Raw genomic sequence first — 26,512 nt, forward strand, 5'->3', positions numbered from 1 at the left:
AAAAGTAATCATTCCACTAAACAGAAGGAAGGCAGGAAAGAAAGAAGAAAGGAAGGAAGGAAGAAAAAAAAACTCCAGCTGTTCATTTTCTTTAAAAAAAAAAAAAACTGAATTATCAACTTAAACTGGCAATTTCTTTAGTAGATATGTGAGTAAACAACCAATTCAAGTTACTTCTTCATCTTAGGTTGCTAATCTTGATACTGTAGAAGAGTAGAGGTTTAAAATTTTCTCACATTCAAACAAAAAAGAAAAATTATTCAATACTGTATATTTTACTTCATTGAGTCATTTTTTGAAGATGGCTAATTGACATAGGAGTCATTTAAATAAATTCATAGCCTTCCAGAATATTCTATCAACTGGAATATCCAATTCTTTTTTTTTTTATGAATCCATTAAAGATTTTATTTATTTTTTTTCTATCTTAGGATTTTTTCCTTTTATTTTTTAATTTAAATTCAATTAATTAACATATAATGTATTATTAGTTTCAGAGATAGAGTTCAGTGATTCATCAGTCTTATATAATAACCATTGCTCATTACATCACATGCCCTCCTTAATGTCCATCACCCAGTTACCCCATCCTGCCACCCCATTCCCCTCCAGCAACCCTCAGTTTGTTTCCTATGGTTAAGAGTCTCTTATGGTTTGTCTCCCTCTCTGATTTCCTCTTGTTTCATTTTTCCCTCCCTTCCCCTATGATCCCCTGTTTTGTTTCTTAAATTCCACAAATGAGTGAGGTCATATAATAATTGTCTTTCTCTGACTGACTTATTTCGCTTAGCATAATACCCTCTAGTTCCATCCACGTCGTTGCAAATGGCAAGATTTCATTTTTTGATGGCTGAGTAGTATTCCATTGTATATATATACACTACATCTTCTTTATCCATTCATCTGTTGATGGACACCTAGGCTCTTTCCATAGTTTGGCTACAGTGGACATTGCTGCTATAAACATTGGGGTACAGGTGCCCCTCTGGATCACTACATTTGTATTTTGAGTGGGTAAATACCTAGTAGTGCAATTCTTTTTTATTGTTATGTTAATCACCATACATTACATCATTAGTTTTTGATATGGTGTTCCATGATTCACTGTTTGCATATAACACCCAGTGCTCCGTTCAGTACATGCCCTCTTTAATACCCATCACCAGGCTAACCCATCTGCCCACCCCCATCCCCTCTAGAACCGTCAGTTTGTTTCTCAGAGTCCATAGTCTCTCATGGGTCATCTAGTAGTGCAATTCTTAATCAATCTGAATGAACAGTAATTTATAGCATACTCCCTAGCCTTCATTTCTTCCTCTTTATGATTATATACTTTTTTCAGGCCAAAGGATATATGTGTATAGTAGGTAAGAACGCAGATCTTAAAGTCTGACACACCTGAATTTGAGTGCTCTTCCACTCTTGCTAATTCAAAGTATAGTTTTTACACCGGAAATACCAGTATCACCTGGGAGCTTATTAGAAATGTAGTATCTCTCGCCAGGTCCACTGAATAAGCTTGTACATTTTAACAAGAGCCACAGGTGAACTAACACTCATTAAAATTTAAGAAGTACTGACATACATTAGTTATTAGATAAATTTCCTTGAGCAAGTTAGAGGATTTCTCAAAGACCCAGTTTTCTCATTGAAAAAATGACACTAATAATGATGTCAAGAGCTTAGTATTATTATGAGAAATAATTAGATAATGCTACTTAGTAAATACTCATAAGGTCTAACTGGTATTAAATCTTATCTACCTCAAATTTGTACATTCACGATTTCTTCCAGTATATTTACTTGTGGAATTACATTGGCATCCCACCCAGATAAATTAAGTTCTTTTAGTCAAGAAGTCACCCTGAGAATAAGCCTACAACAAAAATAGAAGTTAATTAATAATGCCATCTTACATTCATTTATAGCACAATGTAGCACCTGTTTTTCAATTAGCCTCAAAACATTTCCCTTTGAAATAATGTGTTTTCTGTTTCTGTAGAGTCAAAAAAGTTAAATAAAGAATTTGGTCTGAAAACAAACATGACTCTCCCTCCCTGACATATAATCTAACTAATTCCACATTTAATTAGTCATTGTGATTTCTGTATTCTGCCATTCATACATTTAGGATAGTCACTGATCCCCCACAGGACTCAAATAATGTACTAGGTGTCTAGAGCTTCAGTTCCAAATGATAAAAAAGAAAGTCTCAATAGACCCCATTTTAATCCAATTAAGGCAAGATACATCATATTTCATTCTGTGATCATTTTTCATGGGACTCTGATGTCCGGATTATCTACTTCTTACATTTGGAGGAAAAAGGTAAGCTGATAAAAATTAATAAAATTGGAATCCTTTTCCGTTGTCATTGAGTGAATATTAATCACTTAAGTAGAAAGTACATATCGTATTTTTATTAAACTTTTATTGAAAACACACTTTACGTTTGTAAATGATGCGTAAAAATGGTATTCACATACCCAAAATTGAAGAGAAGAATGCTTTGAATCTTTCAGTAATGAAAACTTATTTGACCATGGATAACTCATGTATATATTTCTTAAAAATTAAATGTTTCAACTTCTGGCAATATGGCATTTCAAATAGTACAAAGAACTCTCCTTTTATGTTGTACAAGATCTTGTTGTACAAGATCCTGGATATTTTAAGAAACATAAGGATTTATAAGTGCCAAAAAAGCAGGCAAAATATCTGAGTGCCAAGATATATATAAAATACAGTAAGCTAAAAATCTGAACTGTGAGTGATAAGTAAACAGGAAATTCAGAGTTGTCCTGGGACAAATTCTTGTAACAGTGCTGTGATTTGTAGACTAAGACAAGCTAAACATAAGGTCCAGCACTATATCTAGCAAAAGATGTACAGAAACTTTACAAAGAAATTTTAAAATATTATTGAATAGAATAAAAACTTGCTCAATGGCAAGAATAGAAGGACAAAATATCATAATGATATCAATCTTCCCAATTTGGTCTGAATCAATGCATTACCAATCAAAATCCCAGCAAAGATTTTCTTGGATAATGACATGCTGAATCTAAAACTTAGATTACATGTGAAGGTTCAAGAATACTCAAGATCCTTCTGAAGAATATGGTGAGCGACTGGGCCTGCCAGAAATTGAGCTTGATAACTGGAGCTCACTGGGGTAATGCAAGCTAATACATGGCCCCGGGAAAATTGGTTAGAAAAACATTTAATTTAAAGTGCAACCTAACACTAATACTGACATTAGTCGCAGGTAGATTAAATAAATCTGAAAGACACAGAACTTTTTAGAATAAAATATATAAGAAATGTTTACAATCTCAGGATAGGGAAGGATTTCTTAAAACACACACCCTGAAATACTAATAACTTTTTTTTTTACTAATAACTTTTTTTAAAAGGTGACTGTGACTACATTAAAATTAAGAGCGTATTTTATCAAAATACACCATCAGGACAATGAAAAGACAAGTCACAAGCAAGACACAAAAAGATATTTGCATTACACAGAACTTAAATGAGTTACCATCAAGAATACATAAGCTACAAATCAATTTAAAAAGTTAAAATGTGCAAAAGATATGAACAGATATTTCACTGAAGAAACAAAAATGATGAATGGATATAAAATAAGATGTCTGCCTCATTACTAAGAAGTAGAGGTTCTGCTTTACATCTGTTTGATGGCCTACAATTAAGAAGTCTGACATGGCCATTTATTGGCCAGAATATGGATCAATGGGGACTCATATAAAGCTGGTGGAGGTATAAACTGATACAACAATTTTGGAAAACAATTTTCATACTTTGTGAGTACCCTACAGTCTATTAATTCTCCTATCATGTATATAACGCCCTACAGGTACCCCTGCATTTATGTACCAAGAGACTTGTTCAAGAAAACTCAGCAGCAGTATTCATAGTAACACTCATCTGGAGATAATTCAAATAATAATTTGCAAACAGAGAATAAGTGAACCAAATGAGATATGTCCTCATAAAATAATTTTTAACTGTGAATAAGAGTGAATTAAAGCTACGTGCAAACCCCCAGATAAATCACACACACGTAACGTTGAGGGAAGAAAGCAGGTCGCCGATGGTTACCTACACTACAACATGATTTTAATAAATCTGAAAAACAAGCAAACTAACAACCACCATGTTTCACAAAACATTTATGTGAGGTACATCTATTTTCAAAAAGAAAACAAATGAGCAACCAAATATCTAGCGTTTTGGCCACCTCTGACAGGAAGGCAGGGTGAGAGCAAAAGAGACGATTATAAAGGCAGCTTGAAGGTTGCGGGCAATATTCGTGGGTTTTACGTTGTATCATAGATTTAAACATGATTAATATGCCTCATAACTTACATATGGATAAAGAGACGTATGTACCAATTAAATACACTGTTCCTACGTTATAAAATCACCTAATATAAAAAATAAACTAATAATTAGAAATACACTGATTATTTTGGGTTCCACAATTTAACTGAGGTCTCTCACCTTTTATGAACACGTTACATGGACATCGTTTCCAAGGTAAAGGAAGCATACTAAAGAAAATAAAGTATGAAAAATAAACAAGTAATGGGAAATAATAAAATGAGCAGATCCAATTTAAACTCACCACCAGAGCTTTAGATCTATTGCTTAGAAGTTTCTCAATATCCCTGGCTGCAATTTCCACCAGCTGCCGTGCATTATTTGGTTCCACAGTATACAAATCCTGATACTTCTCATAAATCTGCATGAAGAGAAAAGAAAATTAATAAGAATAATTGCTTATATGGTTCATAAGTTCATGGTAGGATGTATTTTAAACCATAAACAATGATTAGAAAAAGACCCACTCTTTCCTTTCTTCATTTTGATCTTTTTGGAATTTGGATGTGTCAAAAATACATATGTGTAAATAAAAATTCACTAAAAGACCACCAGCTAGCCAAAACAGCATGCCATGTGAACAGGCTGTAAAATATCTTGTAGCACAATGATCTGTGTATGCAATTTTTTTAAAGGATTTTTTTTTTAAGATTTTATTTATTTATCTGACAGAGAGAGAGTACAAGCAGGGGGAGTGGCAGAGGGAGAGGGAGAAGCAGGCTCCCCGCTGAGCAGCTGAGCAGGGAGCCCGATGTAGGACTTGATCCACCTGAGCTGAAGGCAAACACTTAACCAACTGAGCCACCCAGGTGACCCTCAAGTAACTTTTTTTTTTAAGATTTTATTTATTTGACAGAGAGAGAAGGAACACAAGCAGGTGGAGTGGGAGAGGGAGAAGCAGGCTTCCCGCCGAGCAGGGAGCCCAATGCGGGGCTCGATTCCCCGACCCTGGGATCATGACCCGAGCCGAAGGCAGACGCTTAACCGACTGAGTCACACGGGCACCCCTGTGTATGCAATATGTGACTTGAAATTGTACCTCCCTGAATTCAAAACCTGGTATTAACTGCCATCGGGTTTTTTTGTTTTTTGGTTTTTTTTTTTAAAGAAAGGCCATGCTAGAAAACAGTAGGACGGAAGCATGGCAGGTCAGACTTGTGCAGTGAACCAAGGTAGGAGGAAGGGGAAAGAGCAAGGATGTATTGAAGGATACTTCCCATGGTTATCCCTAGCTACAACCACTGAGATTAAAGTGTATGCTGCTAAATCTTATGAAGAGAGGGAGAGGGAGAGGGAGAGAGAGAAGAGAGAGGGGCAGGGAGAGAGGGAGAGGGAGAGCAAGAGAAAAAGAGAGAATGAAGCCCCTGCTAAGGTTCATCCATGGAACACAGAGCTTTATGACACAGAGGGGTTGAAGGTCACTGAGGTCTACATTAAAGTTCGGTTAAATAAATCTGTAATAGTGTAAATATTTTTCATTAGCAAACTGAATCTTTGGGGTTTTGTTTTCTTTGAATCACTGAATCAAACTATGCTGAAAGTAAGCTAGGCAGCAAAAGAAGCCTATAATTTTGCCTCACATCAGTGTCTACAGAAGGATTTCCCTGGAGTGGCATCAGATGCACCCGTTTTGCAGAGCCCGCACACTCCTGGTGGGGTGGGGGGGGGAAGAATTAAAGAATGTGGGGTGAGGGGAAAGAGCGACCATGCTTGTGGCTACAGGGCTGAGCCGAGTAGGAAATCCCTTATGCATCCAACAGATGGGTTGCACATGCATGACTAAACCATCTTTGAAAGCCAGGGCCTGGCAGGTTTTTACGGTCTTTGGAGAAGTGAATCCAGGCACATGCAGGAACCAGTTTAACCCTGCTTTTTCTGGCAGAACTCCAGCTTTCTGCAATACTACCAACAGGTCCTACAGCCCGGTTCCAGCTGACCACGGATGCTTCTGGTAAACACTGGTTTCAAATATACACAGATGCGTTTGCTACCATTTCTTTGTAACCGGACACGTTGGTTTTACATGAAGTTTTCATTTTTTTAAGTGACTCAAAATTAATCATTAAACGATTTAAATCAAGCTTTGACTCCTAAATTTTTTTGACTTATTCAAACTACGAGGTTTTTCTCATAGTCTAAATTTTGACCCTGTAGGTTTATCATCCCAACTATTCAAGGCATGGTCATCTAGTCATATAAAATCCCCATATTCAGTTTTATTTGGGATTCCTGTGTATTACTGGATTGCTTACACTTTCTGCTGAGGGGCAGATTACTGAGTCCTATTTTAAAGACCAGGTTGTCCATGAACAACTCCATCCAGCCCAAGGCTCTCTCTTTGATTTTAGCCTAAGATGACATCCAGGAACATGAATTCCTGAAAAGATTAATTGATTTGGGGTACAAATAGATAAACCTCAACATCACTGTAATTGATCCAGGACATTTAGTTCTTTGCAGTAAAACCGATAAAGCTAATTGGAGCGAAAGGCAGGTGTGCTCTGCGCTATTAATATCGTGTTCACTTCTGTATGAAGTCTGACCTTCTTCCTGTGGTATAGGGACTATGACAGAATTCAGAGTTGGTAGAGATCAGTTCCAAATATACAATTTGTACTTTGCATTATGTACTAAACATAATGTCACTTATTAAGTCACTACCTACAAATGCCAGATTTATTATAAGTTCTTTAAAGAAGAAATGGGTCATGAATCAGAAACAATTCAGTTCAAGTATATGCAGATCCTCTCAAATATATACAGAATATTCTCTCAAATTGATAATTCTAGGGTAATTTTTTAATGCTTAGAAAATTAAAAAAAAAGACAGTACCTAATTCACAAATAAACTTTAAATAAATGAAGTTAAGGAAACTTACATCTACAGTCCCAATACAAATTTCCTGTTGTACTTTGTAAGGTATAAAACCACATATGAAATGTTTCTTGGTAATAAAAATGAATTAAAACCATATAACTGCCCCACCAAAAGAACTAGTTTTTGCTTCTGTTTTTTTTTTTTAAGATTTTATTATTTATTCATTTGAGAAAGAGAGAAAGAGAGAGCACAAGCAGGGGGGAGGGGCAGAGGGAGAAGCAGACTCCCCGCTGAGCAGGGAGCCCCATGCGGGGCTCGATCCCAGGACCTGGAGATCATGACCTGAGCCTACGGCAAACGTTTAACCACCTGAGCCACCCAGGCTCCCCTTGCTTCTGGTTTTAAAGAATATAATATTCTTTGTTGTTGCAAGAGGTACGGCGAAGGCTCTCAAAAAGTCTCCTGGTATATGTTTAGTAAAAGTTTTCAGAGGAGAAGGGCTCAAGTGGATTTTTAAGATTATATGATATATTTTTACAAAGTACATATAGTGATAATTCTTCCAGCCACAAAATAAACCCCATTTCTAAAATATTTAACATGTTAACATGGTTTTTTAAAACAGAACCTTAAGAATATTCCGTTTTCTCTTCCTAGTCCTTTTTTTTTAAGACTTTATTTGAGAGAGAGAGAGAGCACACAAGCAGGGAGAGAGGCAGAGGGAGAAGGAGAAACAGGCTCCCCACTGAGCAGGGAGCCCAAGGCGGGGCTCGATCTCAGGATCTCAGGATCATGCCCTGAGCCAAAGGCAGATGCTTAACTAACTGAGCCACCCAGGTGTCCCTTTTTTTCCTTTTTAAAAAAATAATAGTCTGTTTTACCATTTTATCTAATCTCTTTCCAGAAAAAAATAAATAAATAAAACAAAAGAACATTGTGAAAATAATATGAGTTTCTGATACCAGACAGAGCTCCATGCAAATCATATGTCAATTCCTCTTGCACTGTGTGACTCTGGCTTCCATTTCTTCTACTAGAAAGAGTGTAGCATATAATGAGAATCCTAGATGAGACGTTTTTCCTCCTGAATGATATACTCATATGCTTTAATTTTTCTGCAGTTCAAATCCTCTCACTTCCGTCCTTGCCACAAGTTTTGACAGAAAGAATATCTGTCACCTGTCCATTCTTGCTTTCTTACAATCTTAATTAACTGGCTTTAATGACCATTCACTATTACATTCATAAACAACAGAGAATATATTGTCCCTTCCTTTTTCCACTGGAAACCTCTAAGTCTCTTGGCTCCAAGTCCGTAGTTCCAAGATAATCTTCAGAATGATACATTTAAAAATAACCTCAAGTGTAATATTTAAAAAGTGACACCACTCATTGATATAACTGCTTCATAAACATACCTAAAGAACTAGTTCAGAAATCATAATACTTACTATTATACCATGGAATAACACAGATAACCCAGAGTAAGACCGGCTTCCAAGTTTTGGATGACCTAGAAGATTGTATTAGCAATCACTTTCAGGCTTCTACTCTATACCACTCTGAGGTGTTTCAGATACATTATATCATTTACTCACTTTAAGAAACCTGAAAAATACATTTAATTAACCATTGCATTAATGAGAATACTGAAATTCAGGCTTTGGAGTATCAGAGTGGAGGCAGTTTGGGTCCCATTTCACATCGTAAAGGAGCAAACCACTGCCCAAAGCAGCCAAAGATAAAATGGTAACATGGCATGTTTAGGCCAAGTGGATCTGCAATACCACTCTGCCTGGGATCTCCCTTGGCTTTAGCAGGATGTGGAGAAATAGGAAGGGCCACTGGGATGAACAAGAAAGGTAGTTCAGAATTAATCAGTCTGCCAGGAGACTGCGTCAGTGAAGAATCAAGGGAATTTCAATGCAGTGCTTGAGAGATGGAAAGTGGGGAGCAGAGTTCCAGCTGAAGGATGACGTTGCAAACCATCCAGAGCTGAGGGGCCTTAAGGAGGCTGAAGAGATTGGCCAAGTTCTTAATAGCATTCATCTTCAATATCTATGCCAAGAGCACAGAAAAGAGCAAATATACCACACATCTTGTCACATGTCACCCAGATGCCAGTGGCAAAGTTAAGAACATTAGAGATTATTGGAAGGGAGTTGGGACGGAAACCTTGACATTCTGAGACTAAGTTTTCTCCCCCAGACGGGGAGATAATGGCAGCTCTTAAATAAGTTAAGTTCCCTAAGGAGAAACAAATTTCTTCATATTAAGTCTTAAATATGTAAATTTTGACAACCCCTTCCCTCCCATGGAACTCATCCTGAATAGGCAATCCAGATTTTTGCCATGCCCACAGTCATCTTTCTGAGACAAGTTTTCCTTTTGACAGTCCCTGATGAATGAAGAGTCCTACACATTTCCTTACAAATGGGTAGCAATATTCTAATGTATGACCTTGACCTTGGCCCCTGACTAATTACATCAAGACATACCAGATCTAGAAGCAGCTAACTTCTGACTCAATGGCCTGTAAACAGGTACAAAAGATTTGTATAAATGATGACAACACACTGAACCAATCACACTCTTTCAACCACATGGGAAACAATAGTTAGGTGGATCAGGGCAGAAGAAGCAGAAGTTTGACTAGTGGAAGGAAGCACACAGATATTACTGAGTGACAGAAGGGATGGCTATGGTAGGTGGTACACTGGCCTCCCAAAGGTATCCACAGGCTAATCTCCAGAACCTGTGACTATGCAAGAGGAAACCAGAGAGATTGTAGCATGAGGAGAAATCCTCCCAATGTTGCTGGCTTTAAAGATGGAGGAAAGGGGCCATGTGCCAAGGGAAGGACTTCCTGATCTATAGGCTGTGAAATAATAAATTTGTGTTTTAAGCCAATACATTTTTGGTGATTTGTCACACTAACAATAGCAAATTAAAACAATGAACTATTTGTGAAGAGCTCCCAGCTGAGAGGTAACAATAATAATCAGCCTCTGGATAGTAAGTCTATAATAAACTCCTCAAGTGATTCACTCTTCCAAAAAATAAAAATGCTAAGAAAGAACCCAGGCTTTGAAAGTTGTGATTAACATTATTAATTACCACTTTGCACCTTCATTTCGTTACTCATTCAATTCATTTCATTCATAGGAAGAATAAGCTCTATTTGGAGAAATGTACAATTTCCTTTCGACTTTACAAAATAATGAAATTATCTCAGGACTCCTATTATGACCCTCACAATAATGTGAGATCCTGCGAAGAAATTCTAGAGAGAAAAGCTGAAAATATCAACATAGATGTGCACACATTGTCCAAAAATATATATGAATGGGATGAACGAATATGATCCTACCTCCTAATAATGAGAGGGACTAAAAGAAAATGTGACAGAACTCCCACCATCATTCTCATTTCACTGCCTTTACTGGCTAACAGGAGTACATTCCTACATCTTCAGTACTAATGCAGGCAGGCAAAGAGATGCGTTGTCACCTCAACTGCTTTAGAGACTCACAAAATCAATTTCACTTACTTTTACTTAAATTTTGCAATGTGGGATGGCTTGGTTATATTTTTTTTCTCCTTTATTAAGTGTTTTGTGGGCTTTTGAACTTCTTGTTCCCTAGCAACTGGAAATGTCTTGTTTCTAAAAGATGTATTAACACAAAAGAATGATATAATGTCCTTTCGTGGTCACTTTCAGAGATCAAAGATCCCTTACCTTAAGAAATTTTGCAATGAATCACAAGTATAATAAAGTCCTTCTTTTTTTTTTAAGATTTTATTTATTTATTTGAGAGAGAGAATGAGATAGAGAGAGAGAGCATGAGAGGGGGGAGGGTCAGAGGGAGAAGCAGACTCCCTGCTGAGCAGGGAGCCCAATGCGGGACTCGATCCCGGGACTCCAGGATCATGACCCGAGCCGAAGGCAGTCGCCCAACCAACTGAGCCACCCAGGCACCCAAAGTCCTTTTTATTTATCGTAAGTTACATCATCAGACAAGCTGGCCAACAGAAAGAGATGTTCAGATATATGAAGAATCCTTCATCTAAGGTAAAAAAATAACTAGTGATACTAGATCTGAATTGACGTTAAAATATATTTTACCAACAACAAAGAATTTTAAAAAGTCTACCTTCCTCCATTGGAAATTAGCAGAGTTAAAAAAAAATTAATACTGGCATAAAAGAATATGCAATATTTACTAATTAACTCCTGATCTCTTCAAACACTCCCCTCCTCCTCTTCAATTAAAACAGTAAGTGATGCAATCTCAGAAATAAATGTCGTTTTGAAAATCTCTCACTCTCTAATACTCTAATACATTGTCAGCTGTGTTTAACACAATTGGTAAAAATCACTTTAAATTATAGCCCTTTGTTTCCTTTCCCCCTATAACCTAGCTTTCTGAGATGGAATACTACCTCTGAACTTTTTATGGCTTGAGATTTCCATTCAGCTACCTTTAAGCAAATGCAAACATCACCTAACATAACTTATTAAGTATCACGTTTGTTATATATTTCCTATTTCCTTTAACCAGAATGTAAATTTTAAGGGGACAGACATTTTTGCCTGTTTCGTTCACTGGTACAGAGCAGCACAGAATCCAGTGCATACACAGATACTAGGTCCTAGGAGCACTAGTAACTAGTAACGAGTAGATACTAGTTACTGCACCTAGGCTTTGCTAGGAATGTGAATGCTGACTTGTAGCAAGTTCCTCCTTGTATTTTAAAATTAATATTTATTTTGAACCTAAAAAAATAACAAAGTCATGTAAGGTGCTATGCAATTAGATAATGGAATTTATATACAACACCCGAATGATAATTAGATCCCAAAAATAGAGTGGATACACAAAATGAGGTAATGCGCAATACGAAGAATATTAGGGTTCCACTGAAGAGGTACAGAAAATTGTGTTGTCAGAATTCAGAGGAAAGTAAAATCACATGGGTTATGATCGACAAAAGATGGGATTGCAGCCACACTTTGAAGGATATATGTATTAATAAGGGAGGAAAGCAATCAGAATGTGTGTGATATAAGGAATTATTGGAAAATATGGATTGAAAGGCAAAATGAGACACTATCAGGGGCACCTATAAAATTCAGGGTACTTCCTCAGCTTGGATTGGCATCCCAACCATGTTTTGCTGGCAGCAGGATCATGTGATTTCAAATGCGGAGTGTCTTCTGCCTACACTCCAGAAGTGGATGAAAAGCCAGCCAGGATGCCCTGGTGCAGCAAGATGCCTCTTGGTCAGTTGATGTCAGAGTTTGCAGGCAGCCACACTGGTGGCGGGGTGCATGGGGTCAGCTCGTCTCCCAGCGGGAGCCGCCTGGCCTGGGTCCGCCAGGACTGCATCGTATCCGTTGCCGATGCCTCGAGAAGTGTGCAGGGCTCAACTCTGGAGAGAGACTTCCTGCCCCTCCTGAATGTGGCATTTGTCTCGGAGAATAGCGTTGTAGCTGCGGGCCATGACTGCTGCCCAGGGCTCTTCAACTACAATGACCGTGGCTGCCTGACCTTCATGTCCAAACTAGACATTCCAAACCAGAGCATCCAGGGCAACATGTCTGCCAAGGAACGCTTCCAGCCACGACTGAGGACCGCAACACAGCCCTGGAGATGCGCCACCAGAACTGCATCACTCAAGTGTCTATTTAGGAGGTGGACGAGCGAGATTGTCGCAAACTGTGCACCGCTGCCATCGATGGGAGCCAGGACAATTTGTGATTTCCAGACCTTAAGAGTCTTCCCTCCAGGGCCTCCTGATAATGGGAACCTGAGTGAGCCTCCCACATCCAGAACGACAAACTGACAGACTGACAAACTGACAAATGTGCTGACGCAGCCCTGGCGTGTGCATGGCAGTGAGGAGAGCCAGCCGCAAGGAAACACGGAAGACGCATTTCGCGCAAAAATCATCTGTGTGTTTTTGTTTGAATATAATTGGTGAAAGTGTTGGGTTTTTTAAAAGCAGCAGTGATGGGGCGCCTGGGTGGCTCAGTCGTTAAGCGTCTGCCTTCGGCTCAGGTCATGATCCTGGGGTCCTGGGATCGAGTCCCGCATCAGGCTCCCTGCTCAGTGGGAAGCCTGCTTCTCCCTCTCCCACTCCCCCTGCTTGTGTTCGCTCTCTCGCTGTGTCTCTCTCTGTCAAATAAATAAATAAAATCTTTAAAACAATAAAAATAAAAAATAAAAAAAATAAAAGCAGCAGTGATTTGGGGTTTTTTTTGGTTTTTGTTTTTGCTATTTCATTCCATTCTTGACCAAAGCTGCTCTTTAAGTAGTTAATTATGGAAAATTTTCAGACTAACTTAAAGGAAAGGGTGGGAGGTAAGTAAATTCGTCTGTAAACAATTAAATAAAAATACTGAATGTGAAAAAAAAACAATTCAGGTAATGGTTTACACCTTATAATAGTCAACTCCAAGCTATCTTGTTCAGAACTCCTAGTAAAATTAGCACATAGGAAGAATTCAAAATATAACATAGGCTTACTATGAACATCATCTGAATATAGGTATACACACCCATGTAATTATATACATATACACACATACACACATATACATGCATACACATATACAATTGATCATGTTCTCGAATTTATAGTGCATATTTTCTGAGGATAACTATATCCAACTGGCATTCAAAAATCAAACATAAGAGTTCAATATTTCCCTAGTCTTTCCATTATTTCTATCTGATATGATATAGCTTTTTAGCTGAGACAGTATCACATTTCAGATGAGACATTCTCTTTAAGAAGAGTATTTAGGAAGAATGAAGTCACAATTGGAGAACCTTCCACAGCATATATTGCTATGTGCTCTAGTTCTTATTGACAAGAATTTGATGGTGACACTTTCAAGCTTGCATTAAAGATGGTAGAAGGGAAGGGGAAAAAAAAAAAAAAAAAGATGGTAGTAGGACCAGAACAAGCAACAACCATAAAAATGCCTGTGCTTTCTTCATACTCCACAGAGGAACAGGTGCTAATATTTAACTACAAATGCAAGTGAAATATAAGGACTCATTCCTGGAACACAGTAACTAAACTATAACAAAGACTAAGGTGAGCAAAAAAATAATTCATAGCAAGAATTCTTCAGTTTTTAGCTTGGAGTTATTTCACACATAAAGTAAAGAGTAAAGATTCTGAGTATCTTTAAGAATACTCAGAATCAGGAGCACCTGGGTGGCTCAGTCGGTTAAGCGTCTGCCTTCGGCTCAGGTCATGATCTCTGGGTCCTGGGATGGAGCCCCACATTGGGCACCCTGCTCAGTGGGGAGTCTGTTTTTCCCTCTCCTTCTGCCCCTCTCCCCCACTCACGCTCTCTTCACCCTCTCTATCTCTCAAGTAAATAAAATCTTTTTTTAAAAAAAAAAGAAAGAATACTCAGAATTAGGGGCGTTTGGGTGGCACAGTCGATCAAGCACCTGACTCTTGGTTTTGAGTCAGGTCATGATCTCAGGATCCTGGGATCGAGCCCTGTATCAGGCTGCACGCTCAGTGCAGAGTCTGCTTGTCCCTCGTCATCCCCCTCTGCACCTCCCTCCCCCAAATAAATAAAATCTTCAAGAAAAATAAATACTCAGAATTAAAAAAAAAAATGAATAGTCAGAATTAAAACAAGGAAAGCATTAAGAAACATAAAATAAGAAACCACCTACTTGGTTTTTTTGGTTTGTTAATTCCAGAGATGACATTTTAACCTAGCCTCCTTCTCTTTACATATCCGGAACTATATACGAATTGTATACGTATTTTGAACAGCAAATTCATATGCAATTAAAAGTGGAAGAGATCATACTAGATTCCATTAAAGCTGAATTAAAAAATAATTAACCAGAGGCTGAATGAGCTGCTTGCTTAATGTCCCTAACCCCAAATGGCCCAAATTCATTTTACTGCCAACAAAAGAATTTTAAAAATCTGCTCTTAACCATTATACCTTATTAACAAATGGCTTTTCTCAAGAAAACTGCTACCTACCAATGCTGACTGGTATTAGCAACTTTACAAATTTATGTTCATTTAAAGACGTCCATACATTTGCCCTTGCCTCAAATGTTTCAGTCCTTCTAGAGAAGTTTTTCAGACATTTTTACCAGATAACTCTTGGCTGTGAGATGTCCTGTGCATCGTAGGATGTTTAGCAGCATCCTCAGCCTCTACACACTAGATGCCAGGAGCAACCCCCTCCCCCAGTTGTGACAAGCACAAATGTTTCCAAGCACTGACAAATGTCTCCTGGGGGACAAAACTGCCCCCGACTGAGCACCACAGCTCTAGATATAAAGACAATAAATGTCTTCAGGAAAAATAAATAATAAGAAGCTGTATGTTGTATACCGAGAGCGTGCAGTAGCAAATAATGGTCTTTGATGCCATTTATCTTCATTCTAAAGAAGCTACTACTTGACTCTATCATTTAGGGGTTCTTAGCTTCCATCTTCGTTGTGTAGCTCAGAGACAAGAAAAGAGCACAGGTAGCACTGTATCATTCTCTCTGTGATTAGTATTACCAAACCATTAGATTGCTATTTGGAAAAACAATGAATAATCAATCATGTATCCTTCAAGTATTAGTATAACTTAAGTGTTAATTATTGATTGATAATGGAACAGATTGGTAAGGTAAAAAAGGAAACATTTTAACAGTCTTTCACTATTAGTGCTTGTGAACACACAGTACTTCATTTAAAAGCCTGTTAATAAAATATTGAAAGTCGCCATCAGATTAGAAATCCCCTAGAGTTTATTCCATACCTTTGACAATGAATGTAATTAGCCACTGTTTAAAAAAAAAAAAAAATTAGGTTCTTACTTTAAAATCTCCAGTAAGTGGGTGAAGGGAATCCATATTCTGATAGCACGGATAGTACTATGTGGAGTCAAAATCGCTTTCTGTCTACTTAGAGGAAAAAACAAAAAAGTGCTTTTTTCCCCCTAAAATAGCTACAATCTCAAGTTGCCTATGTAATATGGCAACTCATTTGGTTACATTTCATCACTGAGAGAATAAGGCAATTCTAAATAAAACCAGAATGTAACGTAACAATAAATAGTGATATTTGAAAAGTAATTATACTATTCTTGCAAAGTAGTTCTATTACATTTATAAAGTAATTATGCTACTTTTATAAAGGAATATGAATATAAAGCTACATTTTAACATGCAGTAAGCATTTAACTTTTTCATAGCATCTTTTATTGCTTTCATGTTTCATTTCATATTCCCTTTTACCCCTATAACATTTCTGCAAGGAAGAGAGAGTGTTAGGATCTATCTCACTTTACAAGCACGTAACAGGACATGTAACACCGTCCAGCTACTTAGCAGCACTCCCCAGAGGAGAAAAGAAGATCCCAGCCCTTGTTGCCTCTGCATCTTGCTGATTCTCTAGTCGGAATCACCAATGATTAATTATGTTCTGCTCTGGAGTAACTTCTTTTGTAAATAGATTAATATATTAAACTCTCCACCACCTAGAAAATGAATATTCTATTTACATAAGTGACGCGACCACAATGTCAAAGTAAAAGCATCAGTCTGTTAATACCATGAGTTACTAATGAAAAGAAATTATTCACTTAAAACACTTATGTAAATACTAACTTAAGAGTACTGAATGCTCAATATTTAGACATGTTTCATATTGACAGCTTTGAGAGCATACTGAAATATGAAGGTATTGATTTTCACATAACTTTAACTTACGAAATCATAACAGTGAATCAAAAACCAGAAAGTTCTATGATGATGCCATTGCAGAATGATTTTTTATCTTCAAAAATACACTTCGGGGGGGGGGCGGGAATAATCCACAGATTTTCTTAAAATGTTTGCATATTCTAGGCAAACATGTTAGAGACCCAGACAGAATTTGCATTTAAGAAGAAAGCCTTAAAACAAAGTGACAGGCATAATTTCAGCTCTCTTAGAAAGCTAAAAGGATACAATAATCTCCGTTAATAAAAAATTTTGATTCCCAGACCATCCTTCATTGTCAGAAGATACAACACAACATTAGAATTGAAATAGAAGGGGAGTATGCAGTAGTGTCTGATAATGTGGGCGAAGATCTCAAAATGCATATATTGTTAGGAATAACTATAGGACAGCCAGTGCACCCTCCAAAAATACAAGGTGAGTCTGGGAAGCTTACAGAGCATCAAAAAAAAAAAAAAAACTGTAAGAGAGGCCTGATATCATAAGTAGGATAAGAAAGGAACAGGGAAGAAAATGTAGCAGGGAGGCTTGGGATTAGTGTGATGTCCAGAAGTTGCAAATGTCTATGTCTCCAGCCACAGGGAGCAGAAGATATACAGCGAGTCAGGCCTTTACTGTCCCTGGGCCCCAGGCAAGTGAGGACCCAGGGCACAAAATTTCAGGAGCTACTCACTCACTCTGAGTAGTGCAAGTTGACAACTCTCCAAACGGGTGTCTCCTTCAATTCTGCGTCCTCTGAACATGCCTCACCTCAGTCCAGGTTCTGTGGGTCCCCCTGCCCCACCTGACCCCCATAAGGGAAAGAGACCTACTTGGAAAGACCTATTTGGAAAAACTCTACCTCTTTCAAAATATAGTCTTCACACCTGCTGCCTAATATCAAATTTGTTCTGCTTACAGATGAAAGAGTTACTATAGACTTAATGTGAATGATAACCATCAGCCCCCCCCCCTTTTTTTTGGTAATAAAGAGGAGGCCCTGAGAAAGTCTTGGATTCCTAAAGGGAAAGGGGAGGTGCACAGAAACAGAACAAAAGAGACAACAAACTCCCAGGGGCTTGTGATTTGCTTACAATGTCATGATCTGCTTTCCCCAGAGCAGGGTCACCCAAGCGGAACAACTGAGGATCTCTGACCTATTTGCAGAGTTCTGTTTTCTTTTGCTGTAACTTTTTGCAGATTCAGAAGTGTATTTTATAGAAAAACAAACAGTGGTTCATATTTACCAATCTATTATTTAAAAACTTTTTCGGGGCGCCTGGGTGGCTCAGTCGGTTAAGCGACTGCCTTCGGCTCAGGTCATGATCCTGGAGTCCCGGGATCGGTCCCGCATCGGGCTCCCTGCTCGGCGGGGAGTCTGCTTCTCCCTCTGACCCTCCCCCTCTCATGCTCTCTGTCTCTCATTCTCTCTCTGTCAAATAATAAATAAAATCTTTATAAAAATAAATAAATAAATAAAGTTTCATTGGGCGCCTGCATGGCGCAGTCGGTTAAGCGACTGCCTTCGGCTCGGGTCATGATCCTGGAGTCCCGGGACCGAGTCCCGCATCGGGCTCCCTGCTCAGCGGGGAGTCTGCTTCTCCCTCTGACCCTCCCCCTCTCATGCTCTCTGTCTCTCATTCTCTCTCTGTCAAATAATAAATAAAATCTTTATAAAAAAATAGTAAATAAAGTTTCATTGGGTGCCTGCATGGCTCAGTCGGTTAAGCGGCTACCTTCGGCTCAGGTCATGATCCTGGAGTCCCGGGATCGAGTCCCGCATCGGGCTCCCTGCTCGGCGGGGGGTCTGCTTCTCCCTCTGACCCTCCCCCTCTCATGCTCTCTGTCTCTCATTCTCTCTGTCTCAAATAAAAAAAAAAAAAACTTTTTCTTGGGGCACCTGGGTGGCTCAGTCGGTTCATCGGCACACTCTTGATTTCAGCTCAGGTCTTGATCTCACAGTCGTGAGATCAAGCATCCAGGTCAAGCTGGGCTTGAAGCCTACTTAAGATTCCCCTCTCAAAGACACCTGGGTGGCTCAGTCAGTTAAGCACTGGACTCTTGATTTGGGCTCAGGTCATGATCTCAGGGTCCGGGGATCAAGGCCTGCACTGGACTCTGCGCTCAGCACGGAGTCTGCTTGTCCCCCACCCTCTGCTCCTCCTCTGCATTCTCTTTCAAATAAATAAAAAAATAAAATCTTTAAAAAAAAAACTTTCTCTCCCCCTTCTTCTGCCCCTCCCTCCCCCACATGTGTGTGTGCTCTCTCTCTCTCAAAAAAAAAAAACCCTTTTTCATAAAACAAATTCATTATTATAGAACCTGTAATTCAGAATACCTGATAATTTAGATATTGGTTGAAATTTAAGTATATCTTCACATGAAATTTTTATCAACATATTACATGAGAAAATGGTTGCTGGTAAATGTTTTATAAACTTGAAAACTTTGTTTCCAGGACGCTTGGGTGGCTCAGTGGGTTAGGCATCTGCCTTCGGCTCAGGTCATGATCCCAGGGTCCTGGGATCGAGCCCCACATCAGCTCCCTACTCAGTGGGGAGCCTGCTTCTCCTTCTGCCTCTGCCCCTTCCTCCCCCTGCTTGTGCTCGAACTCTCTTTCTCTGACAAATAAATAAAGAGATCTTCAAAAAAAAAAAAAACAAACCTTTGTTTCCATGATTAAGACCACATTGATGTTTTAAATGTTATTTCTTCATTAATATATGATGATCAGCCTCTCCATTTGCCAGCTACAGGAATTTGGATGTCTGTGTGTGTGTGTGCGTGTGTGTGTTTAAAAGTAATAAAATGTCTTCCCTTTGCTGAAAGATTTTAAAGAAGAACCAAACAAATAAAAAGACATGGATTGGAAGAATTAATATTCTTAAAACAGCCATACTACTCAAAGCCATCTGGAGATTCAATGTAACCCCTATCAAAATATAAAAGGCATTTTTCAAGAAATAGAATAATCTGAAAGTCTGTGTACAGTTTGTTAAAAACAGACAATAATAATGTATTAGCGGTATGTAATGTGATAGATATCACTACAACCATATTGCAATATACAAATGTATCAAAGTAACACAATGTCCACCTTAAATTAACACAATGCCTTAATCATTATCAACCTTCCCTGGGCTAGTGTTTTACGATGCCAGAAGGCATTTTTATAAAATTGGAAAGATGTCTGATTTTAGCCATGTTGCCTCATTGCAGCTGCTTCTGAGCCTTCAGATAAAAAGCTAGCTGGACCCTGTGATGCCAGTAGAAACAATTCCTTTAAATAATTTGGGAAGAACTATCATTTCCACAATATTAAATATCAACCCAGGAATCTGCTGAATTCCTCTATTCAACTTCTGATCCTCACCATGCATCCAATAACCCCAAACTCAGCACAAAGTTCACTCTCAACTCTGGTGTCTTTCAGCTACTCTGCGCTTTAGGTTTCCATGGCCAAAAAGAAATGCAACCCTTTGGCCTCCATCATGAACCTTTGCTCTCTAGGCAAAGGAAAAGGGGCATATGGAATCATTTATCTATGCAAAATAACACTCTTCATGGGCCCCAATATTTAAAATCTTTTTCCAATAATAGATTCTTCTCTCTCTCTCTCTCTCTCCCCCTTGTTACATAATATATAATTCTTCTATGTGTATTTTTTTCTGTCACTTAATTAGGTACATGTCTCATAAACAGAACACTGTGGGGATTTTCTTTCATCCCGTCCATTCTATCTTTTTATCCTAATTCAGACTAGGCCATTTATGCATTCATCAAGATTTGCACTGTTCGGGCGCCTGGGTGGCTCAGTCGTTAAGCATCTGCCTTCGGCTCAGGTCATGGTCCAAGGGTCCTGGGATCAAGCCCCACATCGGGCTCCCTGCTCAGCGGGAAGCCTGCTTCTCCCTCTCCCACTCCCCCTGCCTGTGTTCCCTCTCTTGCTCTCTCTCTGTTGAAAAGTAAATAAAATCTAAAAAAAAAAAAAAAGGATTTGCATTGTTCTTAGTAATCTATACTTGATAAAGCATAATGGAAATCAGGTCACTTTTTTTGTTTTTTTTTTTAAGTGATTCATTGCAAAAAGCAGGTTTGGTGAAAGGGTTCACATATTAACACCAAAAGGAAAAGTGAGGTCAGCCAAGAAAGTGGTTTCTGAGGCCAGAGAAACAGTGCAGAGGAGGGAAGAGCTCCCAAGAACAGTTTATTTTTAATCTCAAGCTGTCAATAAAGAGAGTCATATAACTTCTAACCAGAATCTGTCAACTCTTATTTCTTTTTTTCTCATTCCACAATGCCATCACTTTCACAAAGGCTCACCTTATTATCCTGCACCATTTGACATTTAACACATTTTCCTATAAGGAATCATTGCAGACCCCAAGCATCAGCTTACAGTAGCTTTCAGGAAACTTCACACCTTCAAAATGGGGATTTTTGAGTCCTATAGTGTCAGTCCTCTGAAGAGAAGACCCGCATCTCTGTCAACCTTTGGCAGCCCAGACAAAGCCTGGGACATACTCTGTGCTTAATAAGTGCTGATTAGAATTAAATTTAATCACTGTTACTCACAAAGAACGCTTTTCATTTCCCAATACATTCCTTAGCTCATCCCACAGATACTTAAGTTTCCTCAACATACTCTGGTATGTTTTTTTATGAAGTTCGATCAATACATAAGGTAACCATACATTTCAGTGTCTCCTGGGGAGGAATATCCACATATATATACCCATATATCATATATGATAAATGTTCATATATCATACATGAACTGGCTTTTATATCATATCTCACCTCTGTGACTCATCACATTTGTGGAAAACAAAGGTCTCATTGCATCACTAAGAACACAAGATAAAAGTACTTTCAAATCGTTGCTTACATTGGAATGGAAGTAGTGAGACTCTAAAGAAATGACTTTTAACTTTCAATAAATCTTATGGAACCTACACATGTAAGCGCTCTTATCCAGGGAAAATAATCTATTTAAGATGCTATACAAAATATTTATATGTTGCTATCATTTTCAAGAATCATTTTGGAGTGACTTTCATAGCCATTTCATAAATCATAAGAAAAACCATATTTTACAGTGTCTTCTTGCACAAAAATCTTTATTACCCATCTCAATGACTCACTCTAGTCTCTAGACATGGCTATAAACACTTTCCAACCATTTTTAAAAATAAAATCTACCCTCAAAGAAAGAACATGTGTTCCCACTGAGGATATTCAAAAGAATTCATCATAGGACTTCAAGTCACCACTGTGTGAGAGATTCTAAAATATACTCTGAAGAACAGGAACATAAAACCCCAAGATGAATTCTAGGGGATTCTACACATCACATGAACTCCTCTAAGGTGAGGCTGCATGTAAACGATAGCGTGTGGTGAGAAGACTACATTAATTGTTCAGGAATGGCATTTTTTGCTCACAATAACTATCACAGTTATCGGGGCACCTGGCTCAGTCGGTTAAGCATCTGCCTTCGGCTCAGGTCATTATCACAGAGTCCTGGGATCAAGCCCCAAATCAGGCTCCCTGTTCAGTGGGAAGTCTGCATTCTCTCTCTCTCTCTCTCTCTCAAATAAATAAAATCTTATAAAATAATAATAATAACTAACAGTACCAAGGCTCCTTCTCTGATTTCACTACCCGATTCGTATGAAAAATCATGTACTATTCATAATATAGAAATGCAGTTTCCTAGAAGATAGCACTGCATTCAAATCAAGGAAAAGATTAACAAACTTCTTGGGATGTTACTTACATCAGCAAGCTGATTGACTCCACTTGCTGTTTTCGCCAGTGTGACAAGGTCTTCTTGCATTTTATCCACCCATGACTTGATGCTGCAGAAATCAGAAGAGAATGTTCTATCAGATCTCTGGCAAATTGAAGCCACACACATACTATATTTGTGCTGTAGATAATTCATTAAACTGCCTCTAAATCTTTCTTCCCCCTCCAAGTTCCTACTATGTCCACCCTCTCAACCCATTTTCAAATTACAAAACCAACGAACCTTCAGTGGTCAACTTCTTAGGATGCCGAGATCCCACAAAAAAAAAAAAAAAAAAAAAGAGAAAATGACATAGATGTCTTGTCCCATATAAGGGTACATGTTTCCTTAATTTTTATGAGAATTCTATTAATAATTAGTTACTAAATAGAATATTCTAAACTAAACTTTACCCTTTAGCTTATAATTCTTCTTAATATAATACAAAGGGTATGCTACATACAGAATATTTTAAAAAAAGAAAATATAAATATTTTTAAATTTCTCATAATTCCATTACCCTGAGATAACCACTGTTAATATTTTGATGTATTCCATCAAATATTTTGATATATTCTAGTCTTTTAAAATTCTTTCACATGGTTGAAAGCCTATTATGTTAAATTCACATCTCTGTTTGCTTTAGGTCATATGATAAATACTCCCATGCCATTACAAATATTTCATAAACATTGATTTTAATGGCCACTTAATTTTCCATTATCTCTACATCTCATAATATATTTGGCCATCCTTTTTTGTTAAAAGACAGAGTTTCATCAGCTTTAATAACTACAAATTACACAGCAACAAATATCTTAGTGAATAAAGCTTAAAAGAATTTCATTTCCTTAGCTAGACTCTTAGATTTGGAATTCTTGGATCAAGGCTGATGTTTTAAAGAAATGGTTTTGAACATTGAAATCACGACTGAAAGATTTCAGTTCAAATCCTTTTTATGTATATATTTCAGATTAATGAAATGGAGATCTTATAATACAAGTTACAGATGTCAGGACATTTTAGAAAAACTTAAATCAATGGTCTTACTTCTTCCTGGCATTGAAGACATTACCAAACAGCACACAATGTTCCCTACTCAAATCAATATAGTTTGTAATCCCTTCATATATTATATTTATTCATCCTTATTTGTAAAAAGATATACAATGTGTATTCTTTTCTGCCCATGCAAATATAAGAAAACACTAGTTAGAATGACAGGAAATGACTTATATTTGAATTTGAACTTCTCTCTACATATATATGACATGTGTATCTCTCCGCTGCTTATTTATCCTACCTCTTCAAATTTTATCAGTACCAAGTGTTCTCCCGCCTTTAAGAGACCACATCTAAGAGTGCTTTTGAAAAGTGCTGTTCTGAAAAATAACTATGTATTTCATAAGTGTTCCATCATGAGATTTAACCGCGTTTGTCTTTCTTTTCCTTGGATAGATAGGAATTCCAATAGAACGACAATGTTACCAACTTTTCGTCAGATATATTTAAATGTAACAGAATAAAAAAAATAAATGTAGGGGAAAAAAGCATAATGTAAAAAAGGGATTTTTTTTTTAAGATTTTATTTATTTATTTGACAGAGAGATACACAACGAGAAAAGGAACACAGCAGGAGGAGTGGGAGAGGGAGAACCAGGCTTCCTGCTGAGCAGGGAACCTGATGCGGGGCACGATCCCAGGACCCTGAGATCATGACCTGAGCCGAAGGCCGACACTTAACGACTGAGCCACCCAGGCACCCCTAAAAAAGGGATTTAAATGAGGTGCAGGTGAACATACAAAAAATAATAAACTGGTAAACTAAAGAGGAACAAGGAAAACTGAAAGGCAGTCACAAGAAAAGGATGAAATGCTTTTAAGAAAAACACAATGGCTTGACTCACACGTGAAGTGAACTAGTTAACAAATAAAATACATAAAATCTGGGGATACTTTCACATGAATGAAAATAAGGAAGAATATTTATTGAACCATGCTGTACGAATATGATCTTAAAAGGTAAATATCAAGAAATAAAACAATAGGGCGCCTGGGTGCCTCAGTTGGTTGAGCGACTGCCTTCGGCTCAGGTCATAATCCTGGAGTCCCGGGATCGAGTCCCGCATCGGGCTCCCTGCTCAGCAGGGGGGTCTGCTTCTCCCTCTGACCCTCTTCCCTCTCGAGCTCTCTGTCTCTCATTCTCTCTCTCAAATAAATTAAAAAAATCTTAAAAAAAAAAAACAGAAAGAAAACAATAAATACATGGGAAGAGGGTGTGGAAAGAAATGTATAGAACCATTAAAATGAAGGCTGTAAACCACATTATTCTAATACTATACTTCCTCCTGTTTATAAGCTGGTGCAGATTGTAGGGGCCAAGGGCAGGCCACCAAGATGTGCCCAAGATGGACCACTTTGGCATGAACATTATTTTGAGTCAAAGGCAATCAAAATCCAATAGATTCAGGAAAAGCTCTTTATCTCCCCCTCAACTGCCTACTCATATAAGGAAGACAGCTATGAAGAGAGATTCTTCTTTACCTAAGAAACTTATCTCTCTAATAGGGAACCTCTATTTTAGAGCCATCTCCCCTCACCTCCGTGCTAATGGTCTCTCTCCCCTCTGTATCCTCAGACTCCACTCCTCTCCTTAGCTCATATAAGTCTCGTGCTGCCTAAACATCTTTGGAATTTCCATGTCTGTGTGGCTTCCCCACAGGTATGCTATTAAATTTGATTTTCTCCAGTTAATATGTCTCGTGTCAATGTGATTCTTAATTGAGCCAGAAGGAGCTTGAATGGCAGGATGAATCCTTCTTCCCTGATAATCCATTTGAAAAATACTATAAATACAAACTAGTATTCGTATTACTGTTATTAGATAAATATAAACGTGCTCCATTTTTACGTTCAGAACAATAAATTACAGTAGAGAGCAGGCAGGAGAAAAGAGCACCGACACCAATTTTTTTAAGATTTTATTTATTTGAGAGAGAGTACATAAGCACGGGGTACAGGGCACAGAGGGAGAAGCAGACTCCCCACTGAGCAAGGAGCCCGAAGCAGGACTCGATCCCAGGACCCCGAGATCATGACCTGAGCCAAAGGCAGACACTTAACCAACTGAGCCACCCAGGTGCCCCCGACACCATTTTCTAATTCACATCAGTAACTCTCCAAGCAGTTACTGAACAAGTCCTAAGACCCAGAGAAAATAAATCAGCTCTTCTTAAATATAATTCCCAACACTGACAAATAGTAAGAAGTGTTATATATCCCTTTAGTTAAGAAACTGAGCGACAAAGAATATATATATGTAAAAAAAAAAAAGAACTTAACTCATGCCTGAATTCTGATTTATGCTAAAGTGATCGAAAATGTGCATTCTAACTTGACACCTGAGTGTACTGTCACTGCCAATGTTCATCGAGTTTAACCGGTTTTGGCTGAAAGCAATGGAGGACCTATCCAGTCCCCTTGCCCCCACTGACAAGCTGTCAAGAACACTTTAGGGAAGCAAGGATAATTTTTCAAAGATACAGGGTGTTACCTGGTTTTCCTAAAATTTGTAAGTACTATGCCTTTCACACCTGGAATGAGAAGATTACAATGGCCATGAAATAAGCAAAGATCCCATTTGTCATGAAAGTGAAAAATTACACAAGGTAAAATACTCATAGGTGCAGTCTTTTTCTTTCCGGGTCTTTCTCTTTCTGGGTAAACTGTCAAGCACATATGTATAATCGCT

The 26,512-nt window shown here is 38.1% G+C and overlaps 1 protein-coding gene and 1 pseudogene across 7 annotated transcripts in view; one reads left to right on the forward strand and one right to left on the reverse strand.

The window, feature by feature from the left end:
- The window catches only part of CACNA2D1 (calcium voltage-gated channel auxiliary subunit alpha2delta 1), a 503,379-nt gene that overhangs the window by 389,494 nt on the left and 87,373 nt on the right, over window positions 1-26,512 (reverse strand). For all 7 annotated transcript variants that reach the window (XM_021689797.2, XM_021689799.2, XM_021689796.2 and 4 more), the window contains exons 2-3: window positions 22,750-22,831; window positions 4,649-4,765 (exon numbers count right to left, since the gene is read on the reverse strand). In XM_021689797.2, the coding sequence (XP_021545472.2) occupies window positions 4,649-4,765; window positions 22,750-22,831 (199 nt within the window). The remainder of the gene's footprint in view (window positions 1-4,648; window positions 4,766-22,749; window positions 22,832-26,512) is intronic.
- Window positions 6,111-13,037, forward strand: LOC110579848 (annotated as a pseudogene).

Source organism: Neomonachus schauinslandi, chromosome 12, assembly GCF_002201575.2.
Source record: "Neomonachus schauinslandi chromosome 12, ASM220157v2, whole genome shotgun sequence".
Classification (NCBI taxonomy): domain Eukaryota; kingdom Metazoa; phylum Chordata; class Mammalia; order Carnivora; family Phocidae; genus Neomonachus; species Neomonachus schauinslandi.